At 34.5% G+C, this 27321-nt stretch overlaps 1 protein-coding gene across 1 annotated transcript; it reads right to left on the bottom strand.

Annotated features, from left to right (window-relative positions):
- Nucleotides 1-826: 826 nt before the first annotated feature.
- Nucleotides 827-25747, bottom strand: LOC138707869 (uncharacterized). Its single transcript, XM_069837860.1, has 4 exons — nucleotides 25608-25747; nucleotides 18184-18239; nucleotides 13713-13797; nucleotides 827-4404 (listed from the first exon to the last, which is right to left on the bottom strand). Exons 1-4 carry the CDS (start codon nucleotides 25663-25665, stop codon nucleotides 4133-4135), a joined length of 471 nt encoding a protein of 156 aa, XP_069693961.1. The 5' UTR covers nucleotides 25666-25747; the 3' UTR covers nucleotides 827-4132.
- Nucleotides 25748-27321: the final 1574 nt, after the last annotated feature.

Genomic DNA, 27321 nt, shown 5'->3' with positions numbered 1-27321 from the left:
CTATCAATTGAAGTTCCGCATGAGAAGCCATTAGTATATTATCTTAAATGATTAATTTTTCTGATTAGTCCACACTGAATTGAAAGGGGTTATATACGAGAAGGTCTATCAGGCCTCTAACGTATTATAATGAATGGATAGGAAAGCTATTTGTTCCGGCTTGTACAACAAAGTTTGAATTGAAAAAAGATCTCAGGAGCGTTCGTGCTTTCAAGCACTTTCTTACTTGCATAACGAGAGCACCAAATGTCATTAAAAGAGCATCAGGTTGAGAACGCCTGTCCTAAATAAACACATATTGACTTCTGCGTGCCGCACCACGCTCACTCAGGCGTCATTGCACGGTTGTTAAAAAAAGAAACGAAGGCTTTAATGGCCACATGCATCAACGTCAGTTAATGTAACCACCGTTAATTGTCACATAATCCCTGGTTAAGCATTTTTACGGTACAGTATATCGACCTCGGTTAAGACTTAAACATGAGGTTAACCACGGTAATCTCTAAACAGTCATAAGTTATTCGAGGAGTTGGGAACATAACCAGTGAATAGTAGTAAATAAGATGAAATGGCAGCCAGATTTACAGGTAACCATTTCGAAGACAAATATTGTATCTGCATTGCACCTTGCGTCGATGCCACTCTCGATGCATTCGTGTGTTAATGCACTTCATTTGTTAATTCATGGACCGTATTATGCTTCAAGTACAATATTAATAAAATGGAATGCGCAGACTATGTTTGTTATGTTCGCTGTTCATCCTCATTTATTTTTATTTTTAAGCGGTTGTATGCATCGCAGCATTTCCTGAAAGAAACCACCCAGTCATCTGGATTATCGTTTATTTATATTAACTTATTATTTATTATTTATTTTTCTGGCGGAGTTAAGGCCATTAGCCCTCCTCTACCACTCAACCAAAAACAAACAAAACAACAATACAATAGTTACAAAATAATATTATAAATGACAAGAAAGACAACATAATACACCAGAGGTACAAAGAATTAATACTTATCAGAGAAATAAAATGCAACCATTACATGCAAGAATTATTTAAGACAAGAAAAATTTAGATAAAAATTAATTAATTTATACAGCCCTAAGAACATTTAAAAAGATAAATGATCAGAACAAATTGAAAATTCAGTTGCACACAAATTAATTTAAAAGCAAAAAATTGAATATTTACTAAAAGCAATCATATCAGTGACTTACAATATACTATTGTTTACATACTTAACAATATACAGGAAATTCCAACAATAACGATGACATATTAATTAATAAATGAATAATTTATTTTGATGCTCCTTTATTTCAGTGACATATAATATAGAATGAACAATAAGTATGGAATATTGCCAATAACATCTTAAATTTTAATTTCACACACAAAAAAAAAAGTTTTACACAAAAGCTGTTGGAGATAGACCATACAATATGGTACCAGTGTTCGAAAAAAAGTTTGTTATTCAAGCATATAGAGTGTGACAGTAAAGTTTATTTTTTTAATAGTACCCTATATTAAAATTTACATATTCCAAATCTCCATTACATTTTACGTATGAATATGTAGAAATATTATCCATTCACCTGTTTCATGTCTTAACTATTTATTAAACTTGTTTCGTGGACTACAAACTTGAGACAAATACCGGTAAGTATGTAAAATCATGTTGAGCAGACCATAAAACTAAACTAAACATTATCACTAATCAAACTTGACAACAGATGATCAAAATGAGAACCATTCACACCCAAACAATATCCCAGTCTATCACGAAAACAATCCATTGTAGATATGCGATGGAACAGATCAGTCATGTAATTGTGAGAAAGACAATGGACTGTTTTCGTGATAGACTGGGATATTATTTGGCTGTAAATGATTCTCATTTTGAACGTCTATTGTCAAGTTTGGTTAGTGATAGTGTTTTATTTAGTTTTATGGCCTGCTCAGCATGATTTTACATTCTTAAAATCCCGACTAATGCTCAAAATAACAATCACAACAACAAAAACTTTTGGGATTCACTTTTATCTTTCTTTCCTATTTCTACATATATTGTAATTAAGTGTATTTATAATGTATACTTCAGATTTACGTTGGGATATAATCATTTTCGTTTTTTATTTTCCATTTTGTAAGATCAGCACCGAATAACAAAGGAAATAAATTCGGAAAAAAATAACAGCGCCTAAAGGCATAAAACTGCAGTGTTCGTTTGGATGTAGAATGGAGTAAACGCAGTCGATTAAAGGTAGAGGTGTTTTCCTTTTGTCACTTTGTAGAAACAGAAATCGGAGGTACGGAATCCTGTCACAAGGAAATCTTACTATGGGTGTAGCTGAAGAGGGACGCGTTGTGTAACGCATGGGGAACCAGGTGCACGCAATTGGCATGAAACTCATTTCATGGGGTGTACTTCGTTTTTTTTAATGTATTTATAGACATGTTGTAGACATTTTCAATTTTTTTTCATAAGAAAGTCACATTCAGAATTCTTGTATGTCGTAAAAGGACTAAAACCTACTAATGGACAATTAGAGACAACATTTAAAAATTCACCACTAGTTAAGATAAATAAATGTTCGGGTATTTTACTTGATACTTTTATTACCATTATTTAAAAAGTTTCACCATGTTTTGTTAGTCGACATCTTGACTGATGAAACATTAATATTCATTTTTGTCTTGTATAATGATTACGGCGTGCTGTCGTAAAAGTATAATTGAAAACATAAAATTCTAAACGTGCTAAGTATCAGTTTTTTAAATTTAATTTTATTCAATCTAACGTAGGAACATCAATATGAGAATATCATGCTAAATTATCCTTATGCAACCCAAGTGCAAGTGACTCATTTGTGCGCCAAAAGATGGTGTTGTAGAATCTCAACATGCATTTCGCAGTGTGTTTTTCATCAATATCTCAGAAAGTTGTTTTTGGCACTTAGCACATTTAGAATGTTAGGCCATCAATTATTATAATTGTGCTTAACATACATTCATAATTCAAAAATGTACCCAGGATCTTCTCTTTAACAAAAAGAGAAACATACTTGGGCTACAGCATGTAAGTTTCTAGGAATGGGTACGTGCTTTTTTGCCTTTTTCCAACAGAATTCTGAGTCAGCACATATTGCCCAATATTCTGTAGACGAACGTCATACAGAGTTCAAGGATAGAATTATCAGGAGAAATGTGTGGCCTCCCCGATCTCCCAACCGAACGTCTTGTGACTTTCATCCCTGAGGACCTTTAAAAAATAAAGCAGCTACATTGTAAAAAGTGAAGTGGTTTGTATGGAATGTGGCATTGTATGGGGCAAGAAACATGGACGTTACGACGAAGTGAAGAGAAGCGATATGAAGAAGAATGGAACGTGTGAAGTGGACAGATAGAATAAGAAATGAAGCTGTGTTGGAAAGAGTGGGTGAAGAAAGAATTATGCTGAAACTGTTCAGGAAGAGGAAAAGGTATTGGTTGGATCACTGGCCGAGAAGAAACTACCTACTGAAGGATCCACTGGAAGGAATGGTGAACGGTAGAAGAGTTCGCGGCAGAAGATAGACGACATTAAGATATATGGATCGTATGAGGAGACAAAGAGGAAGGCAGAAAATAGGAAAGACTGGAGAAAGCTGGGTTTGAGTGAAAGACCTGTACTTGAGCAGATCACTGAATGAATGAATGAATGAATGAATGAATGAATGAATGAATGAATGAATGAATGAATGAATGAATGAATGAATTGTAAAAATAATCCATATACTGTACTCCGAAAAATTGAAAGGTAGCTTCCGGCAAAACATCGTCTCCATTTCTCAACGGGGACTGCAGCGAGTGCTGAGTCACTTTTTACATAGGTGCAACAAATATTTCTCAAAAAAGAAGCAGCAGATTAGATTTGGCATCTGATTTCTTATTTTTGGTAGATAGATAATGTTTTAACTCTCTATATTTACTAAAATTTCACATTAATGGTTTGAGGAGTATTGAATTACCGATATTGGTATAATCGATAGGAAGGTTTCTGCGTAACCGGAGTCTGCGAGCGGCTCGGCCGAGAGCCGGGTCGCCACGTTGCAATATATTAACCCAGTATTTCATAAATTAGCATACCTTTAAGCCTGCATTTGGTAGATGGCAAAGATGATAGAGCCGACAGTAAGAATGATTACGAAGAACACTGCTATGATAGCCATTATACTTAGTCCACATAGGCACAAGATGATGGAGACAAACACCACCACAGCAACGACGATAATGATGATGATGATGATTCTGAAGAGTCCGCCGGCTGTCCTGCTGATCAGCGAGATTATATTCTTGAAGAAATTGAGCAAATTCGACACACCGCTACCGATACCAAGGAAGGAACTCGGCGACTCGAATTCTGCGACATGAAACAAGTAAATGAGCACTCCATTACTTCGGAAGTGCCTTCCAGTATATAACGTATTTAAACATTTTGTACCTTCACAGATTCAAAATCAAAATATGAATCAATGCTACATGAAAAAATGAAAAATTTATCGAAAAATGTTACTAATTTAAGGAGTTCGTAATAGCTGTTTTGAAGTTAAAATTACATAAATTTATGCCTTTGAGTTCATATCCTCACAGTTGATCTGAAATTATGTCAGTTGCATTTCGTTATAATTTGTTTTAATTATATACGTTACAATTTAAAATAAAACATTCCAATTACAACAAAAATATCGACTTCATGCTACAATTAAATATTTCACTACAATCATTTTCCTGTCGTAAATCCTTGTACAGGGTGCGGCATTTAACATTTCCTATTTTTAAACCCCCATAACTTATTTAGTTTACAAGTAAATTACAAGAAATTAATCAGTTTACAACCATTATAATCTTGGAATTACAGTACATCTTATGTTTTGAACATAATGTCTTTAAGATGTCCTCCATTGGCGTCAATGCATTGTTGCAATCTTCCCTGCACACCGGCCATTACTCGCCGCAATGTTTCAGGTGTAACATCAGCAATTTCTTCACGAATCGCGGTTTTAAGGTCCTCGATGTCATGAAGGATACGACCGCAGACCTTACTCTTAAGATACCCCCACAAAAAGAAGTCTGGTGCAGTGAGATCAGGGGAAACAGAGGGCCGCTGAATGTCACCTAATCTGGAGGTAAGTCTCCCAGGGAAAGCAGCACGAAGTGTGTTCATTGAAACACGTGCTGTATGGGATGTGGCTCCATCCTGTTGAAACCACAGGCGCTGAATGTTCCAGTTACGGCGTCTCAACTCAGGCAGGAAAAAAGTTGTCAACATTATGTTGTAACGCTCAGAGTTCACAGTCACCGCAGCTCCATTATCGTCCTCGAAAAAGTAAGGACAATGATACCCTCTGCACACCAGACTACGACCTTAGGACTGTGTAGTGGTCGTTCAAAGATTTCACGTGGATTTTGTGGGGCCCAATAACGAAAGTTCTGCTTGTTTACATAACCATTGAGACAGAAATTTGCTTCGTCACTCATTATCAGGCAGCTGTGAAAGTCATAGTGAGTGTTAAACAATTGCAGCATTCTCTGAAAACATTGGACGCGCAGAGCTTTGTTTACTACTGTTAATTTTTGTGCGACCTGGAGTTTATATGGATGGAAGTACAAATCATTGTGTAATATTCTTCGCACACTTCTGTCCGACAAATTCATGATCCGGGAATGACGCCGCACGGAACGATACGGACTTCTCTGCAGAGCCGTTCTCACACGTTCGACATTATCAGGAGTCCGCGCCGTTTTCTGACGAACTCGAGCTTTGTTTTGAACCGATCCCGTTTCACGCCACTGACGCACCCACACACTGATTATTTTTCGTGATGGTGCAACTCCACGTTGATTATCACCAAAAATCCGCCTAAACTCGCGCTGGACAGCAACAATTGACTTGGTTGAAACAAACTGTTCAACACAGAAAATGCGCTGTTGCACCGGCCAACGTTCCATGGTAAACTAAAGGCTTTGCTACACTGAATCCCTGTGTTGGGATGTGGCTAACTAAATCCAAGGCTTTCCTACACCGAATCCCTGTGTTTGCAAACATGTTTTACCAATAATGTGAACAGAATCGCCAACTTAAAATGGGAAACGTTAAATGCCGCACCCTGTATTATCGACTCGTTGAATAGGTTAACATGCGGCAAGTAAGCGGTCTCAGAGACTTCTTTGCTCCCCAACCCACTCTGATTCTGATTGTTGTTATCAGTGCTCGTTGGTGTCACGTTTCATTCTCATTGCCAGGAGAGAGAAAATCAGTGGCGTAGCGTCAATGTAAGCTAAAAAGCTCAGCTTCCCCAGTTAATAATAATTTCATAACAAACCTGCAGTTTTTATGAACAAAATTATTTATTAATTTTAATACAATTTATATTTAGCGTTAAATATTGTGATGCGGCAGCTTAGGATGATTTGTGATGCAGCAGTAAACATGAAGCCTGCACACACCAGCTTCCAATCCCCTCATTCTTCTGTGTAACCCACCCCGCAGATTTTCCATCTCTTTCTAACAAAACTACCCTGGTCGCAAGGCTCGCAAGAAGCTAGCTTTAACATTGAAAAGAATTTAGTTTCCGAGTTATCCCTTTCGTGAGTTGTGTTTAGTTGAAGTGTTAGTGTGCATTGTGGCTGATATAATAAATAATGAGTGAAATAACAGTTTCTGACACCAATTTACTTGAGTGTTTAAGACAATTACATTTTCAAGACTGACTTACGAACAAAAGTGTGATTTAAAAAACGGCCGACTCCCTTGCTATCAGTGAAGGACACAACCAAGACAGACGCATGCTTACGTAATAATTACTAATACTGTATTTATTGACCGTTAATATTGTGATTTCTCTAAAATATATGACAGGGAGTGAGCTAATGTTAAATTACAAATATACGTGTCTATTTGTCAGAGATATGTGTAAACCATGAAATCATAATTTACTACGTATTATTTGAGGTCATGTCTTATTGGTTTTACTTACGAGGTTCCAACCAATCTTCGGACTGCTGACATTGACTACTATTTTAAGACTATATTTTTGCAATACGTTTTCTCATATGTACAGCAGTGGCAAAAAAACTGGACCGACCCTTGTAGCTGATTTCAGAGCATTGTTCACTCCAAAGCACGATAGACTGGTAACTAAGACTCGTGGTTCGAATCCTGCCTGGGAAGGAAACTTTTTTTTTTTCCTTATTCAAATTTATTCCCAATACTTTTCGATTGCTGGTAAAATTCATGTTCTGGGAATAATAAGTTAATTAAGTTGTAAAATATCGCTGCAATCGAAAAGTATTGGGAATAAATTTGAATAAGGAGCAAAAAAAAAAAAAAAAAAAAAAAAGTTCTCTTCCCAGGCAGGACTCGAACCACGAAAGTCTTAGTTACCAGTCTATCGTGCTCTGAGTGAACAAGGCTCTGAAATCAGCTACAAGGGTCGGTCCGGTTTTTTTTTGCCACTCCTGTACATGGAAGACAAATTGAGTTAGCTTCCCCTGCTCAAAATTTCATGCTACGCCATTGGAGAAAATAAGTACCTACGTAGGTAATTCGATAAACAGATTAATCATCAATTCAGTCCAAGATTATGTAAGAGAATTCTATAAGGAATTATATAACAATTACATATATTATGTAAAAATTTCCAAATTTGAAAATCATTACAATAAAATATTTAAAGTATTTTAAAGAGATATTATTAAATCGAACTCATAACCCACATTTCTCCGAATATTTGAAAAATATTTTCTCTTCTTTTTTTCTCTATTATCTGTCAATTATTTATATACCGTATTTATTTAAAAACCAGGATTGCTAACACGCCCGAACATGAACTCTGCTCTTAAGGGAGTGTGCTAGAAAGTTGTAATACATTGTAATTTACTTTATTTACGTTTTAGTTTAAGATGTAATAGCTTAAAGAAATTATCATTGTGTATATTTTCTAGTAAATGAACTATTATTATCAATTTTATTATTATTATTATTATTATTATTATTATTATTGTTATTATTATTATTAATATCTTGGAGCAACAGTAACAAATATAAATGACACTCGGAAGGAAATTAAACGCAGAATAAATATGGGAAATGCCTGTTATTCGGTTGAGAAGCTTTTGTCATCTAGTCTGCTGTCAAAAAATCTGGAAGTCACAATTTATAAAACAGTTATATTATCGGTTGTTCTGTATGGTTGTGAAACTTGTTCTTAAAATGATTACTAGTCTGTGTAGCTCTACTGATGAATTGTATATAGACCTACTGTAAATTGAATGGTAATATGTATAGCTCAACTGATGAATTGTTTATGATTATAAATTGAATTAATCTACTTGATATCAATTGCACAAATTTGTATAGCTTAATGAAAGTATGCTACTTTGTATTGTATATATTTGTATAGTTTTGGCCGATGAATTGTATATGCTTTAAATTGAATAGTAATCTATATAGCTCTACTGATAAATTGTTTGTGTTTGTAATTTGAAGTAGTTTGCATGATATGTATTATCAATTTCTGTATATCACAACTGGTTGAATTGTTTATGCCTTAAATTTAATTAAATTGCTTTGTATTATACATATAGCTCAACTTATGAATGATCGTTTGCGTTTGTAAATTTAATAATCTGATTGGCTATGTATTGTATACTTTTAGTAGAGCCATCGATGTAGCTCAGTCGGCAGACTCGCTGGGCTGCTGATCCGGAGCTGCGTTCGGGCTTGGGTTGGATCCCCCTTTGGACTTTGGTTTCTTCGGAGGTTTTCCCCAGCCGTGGGACTGAAGCCGGATGGTCTATGGCGAGCCCTTGGCATCAACCCCTTTGATTTGATTACCTGGTTGGGTTTTTCCGAGGTTTCCCCCACCAATAGGCAAATGCCGGGTAATATTTTGGCGAATCCTCGGACCTCATCTCATCTCACTACATCTCGCCAAAATGTAAAAAAAAAATTGTACAAAATTGTAAAAATTGTAGAAAATTACTAAATTGTAAAACTATAAAAATTTGTAAAAATTGTAATTGTAATATTGTAAAATGTTGACATGTTCCACATCTTAAAGCTTCATTGCTCATGTAAGATCTATGGAATAAAATAAATGAATGAATGAATGAATGAATGAATGAATATTCGTACTTTGAGAGAGGAACAGAGATTAAATGTGCTTGAGAATAAGGTTCTTAGGAAAATATTTGGGGCTGAAAGGGATGAAGTTACAGGAGAATGGAGAGGGTTACACAACGCAGAACTTCACGTATTGTATTCTTCACCTGACATAATTAGGAACATTAAATCCAGACGTTTGAGATGGGCAGGGCATGTAGCACGTATGAGCGAATCCAGAAATGCATGTAGAGTGTTAGTTGGGAGGCCGGAGTGAAAAAGACCTTTAGGGAGGCCGAGACGTAGATGGGAAGATAATATAAAAATGGATTTGAGGGAGGTGGGATTTGATGATAGAGAATGGATTAATCTTGCTCAGGATAGGGACCAATGGCGGGCTTATGTGAGGGCGGCAATGAACCTCCGGGTTCCTTAAAAGCCAGTAGGTAAGTAAGTAAAACAGTTATATTACCGATTGTTCAATTTTATGCCACTTAATTATTATTTATGATTCCATAAAACTTGATCACCACGATTTTCATCGTTTTTACATTACTACTTCAAGAATTTGATAAAGATTATTAATTTTAAAACCTGCAAATTAGTTCAACGTTATTAGAAACAGGTTTTGTGCGCAAAGGAAAATCACCTGGTCCCCATCAATCTGGACACAGTGCTGCCAAGACTTTGGATAGGACGTACATATATACTATGCAAAAATGCTGTTGCCCCCAAGGTCACCGGACCTCACACCGTATTATTTCTTCTTGTGGGGTTACATCAAAGACAGAGTATTCGTTCCACCGATGTCGCGTAATGTCCCAGATCTAAGGGAGCGTATCATCGCAGCTGTTGACACTATCGACAAGCCATGTTGATGCGAGTGTGGCAAAAACTAGACCATACATGGGCACAATTTTCGGTTACGTGAGGCACTCGATTTGAAATAGTTTGTTTACTAGGAGAGGAGACTGCAGAGTAGGTTGGGAAATATAAACTGCTGTGACCTGCGTCACCTTATCGTAATCGCTAAGGCGGTCAGTGGCGAATTATTAGGAAAGCGCTTGGTTAACGTGAGAAACTCGAAAACTTTCATTCAATTTGGCAAATTAATTCGGCAGCTTTAATCATAAACCTCTTTACTATTTCTCCATCATTGAATTGATTTAAATCACAAGCGAGAAATTGCGTAACTAGCCAATAATATTCCAGCGAGAAATTGCGTAACTAGCCAATAATATTCCATCACGTTGTCTACGTTTATTTTCTTGAATATTCTGGCGTTTCTCAAGATTATTTAATAGATTTGCACGTTCTCGACCTAAAATAATTTCAGAAAATCATATTTCGTTTTCTACGCACATTTGATATTTTTTTATACATTTCTTTTGGAAATAATACGTACAAACAACATTTAATTCCTCGTACCTTTTAATGCAGCGTGTTTAAGGTATAATGTCGTATTTAGTATACTATGCAAATATTAAGATCATAAATTTTCTTCGGAATAGTACGAAAAATAACATTTAATTTGTCTTAACTTCTAATTCAGCATGTTTTTTTTTATGAATGAGGAGTAATGTCGTTGTATATTAAATCTATTAATGCCTAATAGGATTTTCGAGCATAACAAACATCGTATGTTCTCCCCTTCTAAACAGCAAAAAAACTCTTCCTTCCATTGCTCAGGAAATAATAGTTTTCTAACGCGTACACACTGCTTTGATAATGCCATTATGCCACCACTGATATTGCTTATGAAACTGATATAGAACCTGCCCACGCCTAGAAGCTGCATGAGGGAGGAACGGGGACTGTGAAGATGATGTCACTCAGAGCGATAAGCTCTGTGAAGGTCAGTGAGGCATTATTTCTCAAGTGAGGCACGATGCCTATCTGTGAACTAGACTATCTCGTGGATATTTGCCGTGTCAGTCGTGATACAAGAATTCGCCATTTGTACTCACTTACAAATGGCTTTCAAGGAACCCGAAGGATCATTGCCGCCCTCACAAAAGCCCGCCATCGGTCCCTATCCTGTGCAGGATAATCCAGTCTCTATCATCATATCCCACCTCCCTCAAATCCATTTTAATATTATCTTCCCATCTACGTCACGGCCTCCCTAAAGGTCTTTTTCCCTCCGGTCTCCCAACTAACACTCTATATGCATTTCTGGATTCGCCCATACGTGCTACATGCCCTGCCCATCTCAAACGTCTGGAGTTAATGTTCCTAATTATGTTAGGTGAAGAATACAATGCGTGCAGTTCTGTGTTGTGTAACTTTCTCCATTCTCCTGTAACTTCATCCCGCTTAACCCCAAATATTTTCCTAAGCACCTTATTCTCAAACACCCTTAACCTATGTTCTTCTCTCAAAGTGAGAGTCCAAGTTTCACAACTATACAGAACAACCGGTAATATAACTGTTTTATAAATTCTAACTTTCAGATTTTTTGATAAAAAGCTTCTCAACCGAATAATAACACGCATTTCCTATATTTATTCTGCGTTCAATTTCCTCCCGAGTGTCATTTATATTTGTTACTGTTGCTCCAAGATATTTGAATTTTTCCACCCCTTCGAAGGATAAATCTCCAATTTTTATATTTCCATTTCGTACTATATTCTGGTCACGAGAAATAATCATATACTTTGTCTTTTCGGGATTTACTTCCAAACCGATCGCTTTACTTGCTTCAAGTAAAATTTCCGTGTTTTCCCTAATCGTTTGTGGATTTTCTCCTAACATATTCACGTCATCCGCATAGACAAGAAGCTGATGTAACCCGTTCAATTCCAAACCCTGTCTGTTATCCTGAGCTTTCCTAATGGCATATTCTAAAGCGAAGTTGAAAAGTAAAGGTGATAGTGCATCTCCCTGCTTTAGCCCGCAGTGAATTGAAAAGCATAAGATAGAAACTGACCTATACGGACTCTGCTGTATGTTTCACTGAAACACATTTTAATTAATCGAACTAGTTTTTTGGGAATACCAAATTCAATAAGAATATCATATAATACTTCCCTCTTAACCGAGTCATATGCCTTTTTGAAATCTATGAATAACTGATGTACTGTACCCTTATACTCCCATTTTTTCTCCATTATCTGTCGAATACAAAAAATCTGATCAATAGTCGATCTATTACGCCTAAAACCGCACTGATGATCCCCAATAATTTCGTCTACGTACGGAGTTAATCTTCTCAAAAGAATATTGGACAAAATTTTGTACGACGTCAACAAAAGTGATATTCCTCGAAAGTTACCACAGTTGGTTTTGTCCTCCTTCTTAAAAATAGGTACAATTATGGACTCCTTCCATTGTTCTGGTACAATTTCCTTTTCCCAAATAGCAAGTACAGGGACATCACTTTATTTTTACTTGCATTTTTATTGTACCTGCTTTTCTGAATATACTTGACTCTCACCCCTTTCACTAATGTCCTTGCTAACGTCAGCCACACAAACTTACGGCCGCTGTTGCTAGCAGTGAAGTAACCAGTACAGAGTACAGTGTGTTTCAGAAATATGTTGCATTTTCTATAGAAGAAAGAACTTATATTATTGAACTTTATTTTCACACAGGTATGGTGTGCTAAGTCCACACGGATAAATTCAGTTATGCTACACAAGTGAAGATTAGAGTTACCGAAAGTACGGTACCCGACAATATGGTACGGTATTTAACATCATTAATAAATTTAAACTAGAGTTTTGTTTTACTGTTTGTAGTTATGAAGGACGATGGTGGAAACTGGAATTAAAATATAAACGAATGTGAAGAACAGTTTTTTTTCACGCTTTTCTTATTATATCATTATGGAATATTTTCGTAGAAATGTCATTAATCTGATAGGTAAATTTAGAGCAACAGGGTGTAAAGAAAGGAAGAAAAGTGTAAGATAACCAACAAAGGTGACAGAAGATGCTGTAGAAGATGCTAGAGAAAGGATGCAGCGAAGTCCTAATAAGTCGGTCAAGAAGTTAGCTGTAGAAATTGGGGTTTCTTACGGAAGTGCTCACAAAATTCTCACAAGTAAATTAGGTTGGTAATATAATGAATAAAGTAGATAAAGTAGACATTACATAATGAATATAACCGTCTGAAGAGTTGACTTTGTGAAAAAAAATATATTGTTACTACTCTATTGTATTTTGAAAAATATAGTAAAAGTAATGATAAAACTGAAAATCGTAATAGGCTACTGCATTTCCCTGTAACATAAATGGATACACTACTTTTCTCTCCTCCTATACCTAGTAAAATGATTTGTTTACATATTGCACTAGTAAGACCAAACTCCTGTAATGTAACGCAGTGTTTCCGAGTATAGCTAGGTTAATGTTAAAAATGTTGGTAAAAATAAAGTGATGTCCCTGTACAAGTTTATAAATTTCGCTATGTAGGTGTCAAAAAACTGTTAGCATTCCTCGTTCGTTCTGAACTTCATTAACGTAAGTTCAATAGTTTAGGCCTAGTTGTAATAAAGTGCTATAATCCCCCAAATCTTCATTAAACACGGTGTATATAGGAAGTGACGCTTCAAACAAACCTACCTCTCTGAACGTAATTACTGGCTTCCGTTACCGCGTCGATAATCTTAGAAGAGTTCTGTGCCATTTCTGCAAATCCATCCACAATCTGGAAACAATTTTATTACATGCAATTTATCAGTAACAATTAGAGATGACCGATATTTCACAAACCGATATTTTGTCACAGGTATTTTTTTTTTTGTCACAGATAAACCTGTGACTGAAGACGCGAAATATCTGTGACAAAATATCGCTATCGAAATCTGCTCCGTATTCAGTACTCTGTGACTGATATTTTCTCCTCTACGTCGTGGGTTTGCGCATGCGCATGATACAATAACAGCAATCGGGCGGTAGTTTCTCCATCTTATTATAAATGATGTAGTTATTACACGATTTAAATAATAACACCATTGGTTACCAGTACTTAATCTTGTGTAAAATCCTGTCTGAACAACTGTTTTGTTTTGTAATTATTTTCCAATGTTTTTTCCGAGTACTTACGTTTCATTAATTTTTATTCTATGACTCAATATTATAATGTTAATCCACGACTTAAAATAATTTATCCATTATATTATATACAATAAAAAGGACCAATTTTTAAAACGATTAGGATAATCATATAACCTCAATTTCTCCATACCAAACTACATTTAAAAATGATCAACTGGTTCAATATCTACATATAATATAACCTCTTTAACTTTTGATATGTTACTGTTCAGTTAGGTAAGTACTTATTTGTTAATGGTACATGTACATAATTTCTTTGTTGGATTTTCCCATATAAATCACTGATGAGTGGTGTGTATAGAGAAATCGTATTCATATTTCACTGCTCTTCAATAGTTCCTGCTAATTTTTATCGGTGTGACAAAATATCGGTGTAATTCATGCTGCGTATCGATATAAAATATCGGTGTGACAAAATCACCGATAGAAGTCACAGATATTTAATTGTCACAGTCACAGTTGTCACAGATACTTGAAAATATCGTTTAAGCTCATCTCTAGTAACAATAAAACTGATACCTTGTACAGTAGTGGCAAAAAAAAAAAACGGACCGACCTTTGTAGCTGATTTCAGAGTCACAGATTCAAATTTTGATAGTCACAAAACACATCCATCTTGTATAATTAATTGTAACAATGAAATTTATTGCATTTGTTCGATTCTTACCGTCTTGGTACTGAGCATAAATCATACAGATTTATTCCATATTCGCTTTCTGCTACATTGAATGGTTACTAAGGTGGGTGTTCCTGTTATGGCCATATTCCTAATATGGCCACCCCCCTATTGTGAGTTAGTTAACCAAAAAATCCGCTAAATTGCAGCAGGATCCAGTGAAAAGGGCATCCTGGTATGTTACTTGACCGTTTTCCATCCAGTCAGGTTGAGCAATATGACGTCAGTTCCCTGTTTTGCGATTTTCATGTGACCTCTTCCTATTTTTCTCTGGTATGTCTCCTTCATTTTATGCATGTTGTTCAAAGACTTGTTCATGAAAACCATAGTACTCCATTCAGTTTTTAATATTCTGTTGATTGGTGTTGTCGTTGATGGCGTATCTTTTACGAGTTGTTCATAATCAAACGATTTTCGTGAAAGCTTACCTGCTCCTGATATGGCCATATCAAATGCACCATGGCCAGATCAAGTTCATTTCACTTTTATTTTTTTCATCTGACAAATTTACATGCCTTAGGCCTATAGCTGGGGTTACGCAAAAATTGTGTATTTTAAGAAAAACAACTTTTTTTTATGGAAAAACCTGTTTTGAGTACACTTTTTAATTATAAAAAAGATTATTGAGTGTCATGTTTATTCATTTTATAACAAAATTATTTAATTTTAGCACAACTGCGCTATCAAACTGAAAACAATCACGATTTGTAGAACATGGAACAAGGGTGGCCATATCATGTGCACATGTTCCTGATATGGCCACTAGGTAGACTTTTGGAATTTGGGACTTTTTGGACAATTAAAGCTATTTTTATGGGGAAAGGAAATTGTTTTAAGAAAGTTCATTAGACTGAGAACGAGTAAGAAAAAAGTGGTTTATATTTTTTTTAAAGGCGGCTAGAAAAATTCTCAAACCTTAGCATGGCATATCACGGACACCAACCTTATTTACAGAGATATCATTACTTTGGAATTTTCCATATGAATAATATCTGCAGTCCTATCTTACATATGTGTTGAAAGTCACTTCGACGGTTCTTAAATAAGTGTCCTGGGTGATAGGCTGCTGACATGGTTGAAGGCTAGTCGCTGATAACAATTTACGCCAAAAGGCTTCGAAGATTATGTTGCCATGCATGTTTTTTTCAGAAGAACAAGGTCGCAAAATGTAGTGATTACAATATGTTTCCGTTATGCATTAGAGTTATACAAGTAAGTTCCCATTTGGTCTGATTGATTGGTTTCTTCCGAGGCTTTCCCCAGCCGAGGGACTTATGCCGGGTGGCTATGGCGAGTTCTCGGCCTCACTTCACTTCACCCCCGTTTGGTCTGATTACCTGGTTGGGTTTCTTCCGAGGTTTTCCTCACCCATAAGGCAAATGCCAGGTAATCTGTTGGCGATTCCTCGGCCTCACCTCATCTCACTACATCTCGCCAGAAAATAGTAAAAAATTGAAATTGAAATTGTAAAAAAAATTGTAAAAATTGTAATTGTAATCTTGTAAAAATTTTGACTTGTTCCACATCTTAAAGCTTCATTGCTATACTTGTTTTTTTGAAAGATGGTACATGACAGGAGCGTTGCGATCGGAAAAACAATTGAATGGCACATAGCGTGGTAGGTCTGTTGCTATGGTAACGACGGTTGAGTTGCCAAACTTCCGTTCCCAAATGACGAGTGCTTATAGCTCTCTTGGCAACATTTATTGTGCACACAATGTTAATATTGGAACGTTTCGTCTTTGATTGTCTGTCGATTTTTGTATTGTTTTTTTTTTTACCTTCGCGTCAATTGTCAATGAATGTTTTAACGTCACCCATCTTAACGTCAATTGCTAACTTCTATCAGCTGGCAGCGTGGTAGTCCATATTGGCAACATAGCACTGTAGTTCCAAGCTCGGCCGCTTAACTGTCATGTTCCATCTTTCAAAAAAACAAGTATAGTGTAAGATCTACTGGGTGTTCATTTCATGACGTCACTGTTGAGAGTCAGCGATTTGAAGCGAGTTTCAGCTTTTATGTCAGAGAAGTTGCCCATTAATCAAGGCGTTCAATCTGAACTTGAGAACGTGTACGGTATAACTTGAACGTCGTAGCAACAGATGGCGGTCTGTAAAGTCTGTGTGCTACCATAACCTCTTTCGAACTGTGTTTTGCGCGGGCAAGTCGTACGCAGGGTATTTGTTATCATTGGTTGCGTACGGCAACATTCCACAATACAAATCAAATGCTCCGTGTCCATGTTGACCGTCGAAGTTAATGTCAACAAATACGTAAGTAATCGTCTTAACCCTCTCCACATATCCCGACAGTAAGAAAAAAACTCACCTCAGTACGTGTTTCCAAACAGTTCACTTTCCTGCCACTACACGCGTTACCGTACGTATCGCTAAGTACTCTTCAGAATGAACGCCGTACTTGCTAGGCAACTTCTCTGGCATATAAGTAATACACCTCTGTGGAAGTGTAGGAAGATTGAATTCTCTAGGCTCATCGACTAGCCACATGACGGAATACAGCGAGCCATGACACACTTTGAACTGGACGCGCAGTATGTAATACAATAAATGAAATGAAAATGGACAGCGAAAACAAACCACGAAAGTAAAATATATTCTATAAAATAAATTTGTCGGTTTCCAAACATTTCTCTAGCGTAAAGTAGTAGTAGTAGTAATAATAATAATAATAATAATAATAATAATAATAATAATAATAATAATAATAATAATAATAATAATAATAATGTACTTATTTATCCAGTTTTATAATGCATACACATTTTTCTGTAACACATGATTACAAAATTCAAGTTTTCCCCCTCCATTTTGTCTGTATGTATACTCATGAAATTCCACCACTATTTCGCTCTGCCATAGCTGTGTTGGTATTCTGTATCCAAGCAACAGGAGGTCTCCCTCTTTCTCTTCTTCCCTACGGTATCCATTCTAGTATTCTTTTTGATAATCTTTCATCTGTCATCCTTCTAGTGTGTCCGTTCCATTCCAATTGTTTTTGTTTAATGAAATGTAAAATTTAACTGTGAACATTCATTTGTTCAATAATAATGTTATTTATAATCTCCTATATTAGAATTCTAAAAGTTAAGTGCAAATTCTAATATTTGTTTTCTTTTCATCGCACGGTCAATTTCATTTACTTCTGTTTGTTTACTGATTCGTCTTTCTCTCACACCTACTTTGTTGTTACATTGTCATTGGAGTCAAATTTGTGTTTTAGTTTTACAAATAGTCAGATATTTTATGATAAAAGCGTATTTTAGAAAGTGCTGTATTTACCGTTGTGAACATATTGCTTATAGCACGTTCCGTTGTGCCTGCACAATCGCCCACATCTGAAAACAAAGGAAAGAGTATAGGTCCAAATATAATGAAACTTGAATTACAGTTGCAAAGCGCTCTCTGAAATGTAAAATATATGTTTATATAATATACTGTAAAATATGCCAGATGACAATATTCTTTTACAGTTATTATTATTAATATTATTATTATTATTATTATTATTATTATCACTATTATTACTATTATTATTATTATTATTATCATCATTATTATTATTATCATCATCATTATTACTATTATTATTATTATTATCATTATTATTATTATTATTATTATTATTATTATTATTATTATTACCTTTATGTTTTTGCCAACTGTTTTATTCAATAGTACATCTAACCTAAAGGAACTTCAACTTACTTTAAATCAACTTGAACTTTCGATACCGGTATTACATAAGAACAATATTGTATAATAGTACATTATGCAACGAGCCTATAATGATAGTAATTAAGACGCAAGTATGGATATTCATGAAATGAGCGCAAGCGAGTTTCATAATTTTCATACGAGCGTCTTAATTACCATTATAGGCAAGTTTCATACGACTTTTTATGCTCGACCAGATTTCTAACTTGAAATTATTCAGATGTATACATTTTATTTGTATCTGACAAGATCGGAAGTGACCTTGTTCTAGGTCGTAAATTGTGAGATGTGCGCAGACGCGAAAGTATTGATTTTTTTCCGAGGAACAATAATGTCATTGACCTTGATGTAATCCCGTTAAACTTGATATAACCTTGATTATTGAATTCGACATTGAAAAACGAGATGACAAATTGAATTTATTTGAATATTATTTACAATTAACGCTAATTATTATAGTAACAGAACATAAGCTTCTGCGACAGTATTGGATTTCCAGCCTCCGTGACTTTTCGCTAATTCTCTTTCGATTGCATATCCGAGAATAATCGATACTTGCGGTTTTATAACGGTACAAAGCTGACTTGTCATTGGCTGAACATCTGTAAGCTGAGTTGTCATTGGCTGAACACCTGTACTTTAATGAGTAGGTGTACTTTAATGACATGCATTAAAGGACTGCTACCAGGTGTATAATTACTACATTTCGGCATGTTCGAGCATAAAGTAAATAAAGCTTCATCACATTTTTCGTTTCAAGATTTCTGCTGAGCATTTCTTAAATGTTTATATATTATATAATATTATAGAACAGATTTAACTATGATTTTGAAATACATTACGTGGTTCCTTGTTGTTCTTGTTTGTTTGTGTGTAATGGCATGTATTTTTTATTTTAGTAGAGTATTTTACGACGCTTTATCAACATTTCAGGTTATTTACGTCTGAATGAGATGAAGGTGATAATGCCGGTGAAATGAGTCCGGGGTCTAGCACCTAAAGTTACCCAGCATTTGCTCATACTGGGTTGAGGGAAAACCCCGGAAAAAACCTCAACCAGGTAACTTTCCCCGGGCCACCTGGTTTCGCGGCCAGACGCGCTAACCGTTACTCCACAGGTGTGGACATTTCTGTATAATTTTATTAGTTATAAAACTTGTGCAAAATAATATCCGCACATAAGAGGAATATAAAATGAATGCTCCATTCATTAAATTTGAGATGGAGAAAGTTAACTTTACAATCCGGGTAAAATATGTTTTCATTTTCAAACAAGAAAAAAAAGCAGGCAAACTATTGTAAACAACAATATCGTAAGTCAGGCAACCTATCTGGAAAGCATATCTTGAGATATTTTACCAATGAAAAGTATTAATGCAAATCTACTAAATTGTATAAGTTCAGAGAAATTCTAAAAATTATGTTCAAAGAAACTGATATATATTTTAGGTGTAATTGGTATACAATTGAAACATTTAAAAGACTTTATGACATATGTAGCAGAAATGATCACTAATAAATTGAATAGTTTTCTGAAAATAAAGAGAAAGCATCAATTATAAAGTTTGTAATAATTTTCAAACTTAAATTATTTACTGTGTGAAGATATAAATTACTAAAACAACTGAAATATATATATATATATATATAATTTATAATATATTTATATATATATATATATATATATATATATATATATATATATATATATAATTTGAGCTGGTAATGGAAATTACGGGAAAAGGGCTGGACGGATTTTAATAAATGACCCCTCATTTTGAAGCTTGGAACTCGAAGTTTTTCGGAAAAATAGTAGTTTTCAGTGAAATGTCAATTTTTAAACATAATTTTCCTATTTTCCAAAATCCATCTGTCGTAAGTTTTGAGAACTAGCTAATAGCATTCACGGCCGACTTGATATTACCTTCTTTTTTTGTAAAGGAGAAGCGAAGCGAGCATCAAGTCGGCCGTGTTGCATTTCAGAATAAAACAAAGCACATACTACAGTAAACAATATTACACGAAGGCCATGATCTACAAGAATGCTGACAGATTTATAGCTCAAATTAAATTGGTTATTAAAAACTTAACTTACTAAAAATAATTTGCGGGTTCGATTCTATGGTGTGTAATTTTCTGGGTACAGCTGTGTATTGGATATTAAAAACTACAAAACTTGAGGTGGTTTGATGACATTATTACTATTAGAAATGAAATATTATTGTAGTTAATGCCATGATGTGACTATTTTTCATTTATTATACATATTAATACTATATTGATGATATGAAAGTGAAACGTTTTGGGGTTATTTAAGAAGATGTAGAGAATAACTTAAATTAGATTTTGATTTCTATATTTTACTGAGTGGCGGCCTATATATATAGTATATGTTACTGAAAGCTATAAAACTACGTAAGATAATAATATTATTAAAAATCAAATATTTTTATAATTATTAATCAAGTGGGGTTGGGTCTTTTTCATATATTTAATGGCGGTGTGGTGTAGATATTTATATGCGTGGTTCTCTTCAGTATTGGCTCGAGAGAGAGTATCTTTCATTGTTATGGAAACAACTTTCCGAATATCTGGTATTCTTCATTGAAAATAAATCTGAAAAACGTTTATTTGAACGTCTAATGGACTTAGTTTGCAGCATTTGCTGCACAAGCCACTAGTACATCTTGATTCACAACTTTTAACACTATAGGCCTAACACTTAGGAATATAATATATGGTGATGTCTTTCACGCGTTGATATTGCCTATGATTATAAACTTAGTTCAGTATTAACACGTGAAAGTAATCACCATATTACTATATTCCTAAGTGAAATACATTTTCATGCTAGTTTAAAGGGACTGGCTCTTATAAAGAGTGTTTGCAAGGTCTGGTGAATTCGCTTGTATCCGAATCACATAGTATGTAATGTTACAATTATAATTGGGACACACATTTACGAACTATCAGAGGAGTTGTAGTTGAAGTGTACTGAGATATTGTTTAGTTTCAGAGTATGAATAAACTAAAATTTAGTTATAAGGTTAGAACATGTGTAAATTACGTAGCATTATTATACGAAAATATTTAATCAATGATCTTTATAATTTTGACAGTGATACGATATGATACGTACCATTAAACCGTGTAATTTCGAGATGTTAGTCACCATATTACATAATTATAATTGTTATTCATTACGTTACCTACATAATGTATTGTTTTGTTTCTAATAAGCAAACATATTGTTATTTTTGTTAAATTGCAGCTGTAATATTTTTAGGGAGATATGCTGGTAGTTAAAGTTTCATACATTTAGGACTATACTTTAAGGCAGGAGTTTTCAAACTGTGCGTCACGACACCATGGGGCGTCGCCTGTCTTTGAAATGCTATTGCTATATGGAGAAACTGAAATTTGTAATGTATACTGAAACGCAACATGCAAATTTTCAGTGCATGTAGATACATAACTTATTTATATTATTCTAATTTTGACTTTTTACATTTAAAAGAATACAAGCTATAGTCCCGTCGCTCTAATTACCGGCAGCCAATCGCGTTGCAGATCGGCTACATTTAAACGTGTGCGTCTTGTGATTCGCTTATGAAGACGTTATTCATTTCTTAAGGCTCGATAAATACTTAATATAATCGCCCGCCATTTTGGCTCTTTCGTTGGCGTTCGCAGAAAGCACACGAAGACGTTATTTGCCGCTCAATTATTTGCTGAATTACAGTGCGTTTGATTTATTATCATAGGAGCTACGACATGATAATGTTTAACGGTGTGGCAAATAGATTCCTCGTATGGTAGCTCGGCAACGAAAGAACAAAAATGGCGAACGATACTACCTACCTAGTCTTTATAGAGCCTTCACTTCCTAAGACGTAAGCAAAGAGGCGGAGTCACGCCGGGAATAACTGCGTCGCGACTATAGTAATTTTAAAATAAACCATCAAATAGAATTTGGGCATATTTTGAGGAGGATACGGGGCGTCGCACGGAAAATTGAAGGGCGGCTCGGTCTCAAAAAGTTTGAGAACTCCTGCTTTAGTGGATAACATTTCAAGAAGCAATCCACATTACAAGTATAGCTACAAAAGCCAAAGAGATTCTATTAAATTGTTGTGAATGTAAAATCGACCCCGTTTACAAAGGAATTTAGAAATGAATGCTAAATATAACAGAGTAAAATTAACATTTTTGTTAGCAGACAGTAGAATGCAGTCTTTATTGTCCATTAACATAATATTGGAAATGCGAGATTTTTTTACCAGTTATAAGGTATAATGCATTTAAAATATTAGCCTATCTATACTTTTTGAGCAGATTAACTTCATGATAACACCAATACATAAAAGTTGTGATTAGTATAGTGCTCAGCAAAGACTAAAATGAAAATTTGAATATTAACTTTATATTTATTTGGTTTGTTATTGCTGTTTTTCTCATTTAGTAGCAATAATTTTTTTAAAGATTGCCAAAGTTGATTATGACGATGATGATGATGATGATTATTATTATTATTATTATTATTATTACGACTATTATTTATTACTATTGTCATTATTATCACAATCTATGTAATTTATCTGCATCAAGTTCAGAACAATTATACTTTTTAAATACAGTGGAGGACAAAAAATTTTGGACACTTGAATTTTATTTTGTATTTGATATGTCACCAATATGTTTTAAATGGCGATTAATTTAATTATTGTACGATTATAAACGTAACATAGACTAAAACGAAAATGATTATGACTTCATACCACCAACAATTACCAACAATAACATCACAATCTAGATTTGAACAAAATTTTGCTTATGCAGAGTGTGACAACAATGGGCATTATTGTTGGTAATTGTTGATGTTATGAAGTCATGTTCATTTTCTTTTTTTGTATAGTAAGATTATAATCTTATTAATCACTATTATTATTATTATTATTATTATTATTATTATTATTATTATTATTATTATTATTATTATTATTCCTAATCATTCCTAATTATTGTAATTTATTGTAAATGATTTAAGTTACAACATTATGGCTAAATCAACATTATATGCAGATGACTCTTCTTTCATAACATGTTCGAGTAGTGCAGCAGAACTGCGTCACCTAACCTCAAATACAACAGAATGGTTCAGAGCAAATAAGTTAATTTTAAACGAGGAGAAGACTCAAAAATTAATTTTGACATTGAGAAAAGAAGAAGGGTCCGAAGAAAAGGCAGTAAAATTACTTGGTATCCATCTTGATGCAAAACTAACCTGGGATTGCCACATCGAATATATCTCTTGAAGACCGTCCAGAGTCCTGTACCTCTTAAGAGTGATTAGAGATAAAATACCCGGGCAGTACCTAAGAAGTGTTTATTTTGCTTTTTTTCATAGCATATTGAAGTATGGAATCCTGGTGTGGGGAAACAGCTATAAACTTATTGAAGTCCTACTGATTCAGAAGAAAGCAATAAGAATTATCACAGAAGTACCAAGCAAAGCACATTGTAAACCACAGGAGTCCATCTTAACAGTTGTTAATGAATATATTCTGGAACTCCTTCTTTACATCAAGAAAAATCTTTATGGCTTCACCAGTAGGATGGATAAACATGAGTATAATACTCGGAATAAAGAAAAACTGGACATACCATTTTGCAGACTATCCAAAGTTAAAAGTAGTCCTAACATGTTGGGCTGTAGGATGTTCAACATGTTAGCACAGGAAGTGTCACTTGACATAGTCAAAGTCAAAGTGAAAACGTGGCTTCTTAGAAACCCATTCTATTCTGTGCAAGAATATTTTGAGTTTGAAAATCAAGCTGTAGATATTTTTTAGGTTTCTTTCTCTGAATTGTATTATTATTTTGTAATATATTAGGAAATTCTCATAAATTGTTAAGTTAATTCTTGTTTTATTGTACAGACGTGGACAAATTATTAGCAAAATTGAAGATTTTTATTATATATTTTTACAAAATATGATTATTCAATTTAGACTACAGTTGACATTTTTGCGTATTTCCAAATTATTAGCAAAATTGAAGATTTGTATAGTATATTTTTAGAAAATTTAACTCTTCAATTTGGACTACATTTGATATTTTTGCATATTTACAAATTATTAGCAAAACTGAAGGTTTTTATTATATATTTCTACAAAATTCGATTCTTCAATTTGGAATACAGTTGACATTTTTTATATTTCCAAATTATTAGCAAAACTGAAGATTTTTATTTTATAGTTTTACGAAATTTGACTCTTCAATTTAGACTGTAGTTGACATTTTTGCTAATTTACAAATTATTAACAAAATTGAAGATTTTTATTATATATTTTTACAAAATTTAACTCTTCAATTTAAATTACAGTTGAAATTTTTGCATATTTCTGTCTATTGTAATGATAGAAATATACAAAATTGTCAACTGTAGTCTAAATTGAAAAATCAAATTTTGTAAACAGAATTATCATAAAAATCGTCAATTTTGTTAATAATTTGTCCACGTCTGTATATAAACGGAGCATATCAAATAATATTTGTGATCAGTGTGATACAATTTTCATCTAGATATTAGCCTATTTTTGATAATCTTGACTCTCAATTGTAAACTCTAAGGAGTATTTGTGATCATTTTGTTTTATGTTTAGTGTTGTAATAGAATAATTTTCATTTTTGCACGATGATTTCACACGTGTAATTTGACAATGTTATTAGCTTTTGGTATAACGACAGTTAATAAATACTATACTCTACTATACTATTGGTGACCTGTTAAATACATTTACAAAGTAAAATTCAAGTGTCCCAAATTGTTTTGTCCGCCAGTATATTATTGTAGCTGCAATGAATGTATTTATGCTGCGCCCTTAACTTCCTGTAACAAATTATTGATCAAGTTCCTCTAAATTTTACAATCTAAACTTTGGAATGTATCATACGTTGTATTTCATGGTATGTCGTTAGTTTCTCACCTGTAACAACGAAAAAGCATACAACGCACAAAAACGACAAAGTCTTGCTTGCTGCCATGGTGACTAACGAGCTAATGACAATTTAGGCACTCCTGCCGCGGGGGTTTTCCTGCAAGGTTTTATAGGGCAACGGCTCCCATGATTACTTCAGCTACTATCACTGCAGAAGTCTACTTGAAACAAGTTGTTTACTAATCTGATAGTCAAGGTCACATCTATATTTATGTACGATAGTGTAATTTATGTGAAATTGCAGAAGTGATTTTTGAAATGTGAATATTCCCTTCCTTTGATACACTCTTTACAATAGAAAACATTTAGTGGATACGATAAACTGTTACCGTATTTAAAATTATAAATTATATAATTCAACTTCAATACAAATTGAGGAAAACAGTACGTAAAAGTTAATTCATAATCTTTATTAGCTAGAAATGTTCACGTTGATGTTTTGGTTTTTTATTCACTGGGCCTATCAGCAATGAAAGAACTCCAGTCTACACCTCTTCTAAGCACTTGACCGTTGCTTTATCTCTCATTTAAATCAATTCTGGAATCTCTCACTTTTCGGTTGTCCCTGATCGTATGGTCAGCTCGATACAGAGCCATTGTGAGAGACTACAGGACAAGTGAAGGACACGGGACAAACACCCAATCTGGTGGAATGGAGATAAATCTCCGCCCACGCCGAGAAACGAACCACGGACTGCTTCATTCGAAAACGTTATCCATAGACCCATAGTAGCGGCAGAAAATACTTTCTATCCCACAATTTAAAAATTCGCGGATTTCGCAAATGCGAAATTTTCAGCTCCATAGTTATCAATCTTTGTTTATATCTGGAGGCTTGCTTTGCCATGGCAATGCGAATTCGTACGGCATTTCTTGATCACAACGGCCACTTTGCGTGATAATGCTGCCCACTTATTTGGAAGATGAAAACTTGGGACCGTATTCTGTTCCAGGGCGTACGTATCGCTAAGTACTCTTCAGAATGAACGTCGTACTTGCTAGGCAACTTCTCTGGCACATAAGTAATACGACTCTTTGGAAGTGTAGGAAGATTGAATTCTCTAGGCTCAACGACTAGCCACATGACGGAATACAGCGAGCCATGACACACTTTGAACTGAACACGCAGTATGTAATACAATAAATGAAAGCCCTCACGCACCTCAGTCAGTGCGAAAGGCATTCGTGCACTGGCGTACCCTCAGCTCGCAGCAGTCTGTAGATTCGTAGCATTATCTTACTTAACGACGCAGTTTCTTCAACCTATTCAACCTCGAATTCTACGTGGGTGTGGAGATAACCGACAGATATTGCCTGAAACCCTCTATCAGGCACAGGGTTGTTTTCCGTGACGTAAAGCTACTGTACTTTCCTGTGTTTATGGAAATTTTGCTTACATGTACAAAATGTATACTTATAAAACTAGATAATATAATCGCCTGTTACGTACAGAGGAGTCTGGTAATATTCCATTGCCTGGCATACCTGTTTTTTCGTTATTCCGTTTTAAGGGTTAAACAATCTTGAATCATAGAAAATAGATCTAGCCACTGTATCAAATACACAAATAAATAATACCACAATTGCATATAATAAGACAGTACAAAATTTAGGAGTATATTTAGATTCAAATTTAAATTTTCAAAGTCAAGTGACCTACATATGTAAGAAACCTTTTACCATAATTCATTCCCTCAGACAC

The sequence above is a fragment of the Periplaneta americana genome, chromosome 1, assembly GCF_040183065.1.
Source record: "Periplaneta americana isolate PAMFEO1 chromosome 1, P.americana_PAMFEO1_priV1, whole genome shotgun sequence".
Taxonomy (NCBI): domain Eukaryota; kingdom Metazoa; phylum Arthropoda; class Insecta; order Blattodea; family Blattidae; genus Periplaneta; species Periplaneta americana.
Note: the sequence above shows the minus strand (reverse complement) of the source record. Positions and strands in the feature narration are given on the sequence as shown.

What these genes read in the sequence shown, in the direction of transcription:
- LOC138707869 (XM_069837860.1), bottom strand. Translation starts at nt 25,665, where the DNA reads ATGGCAGCAAGCAAGACTTTGTCGTTTTTGTGCGTTGTATGCTTTTTC. An exon ending in ATGCTTTTTCGTTGTTACAG is followed by an intron (nt 18,240 to 25,607) that starts GTGAGAAACTAA and finishes CTTTGTTTTCAG; the next exon opens with ATGTGGGCGATTGTGCAGGC. An exon ending in CAGTAATTACGTTCAGAGAG is followed by an intron (nt 4,405 to 13,712) that starts GTAGGTTTGTTT and finishes TTCATGTCGCAG; the next exon opens with AATTCGAGTCGCCGAGTTCC.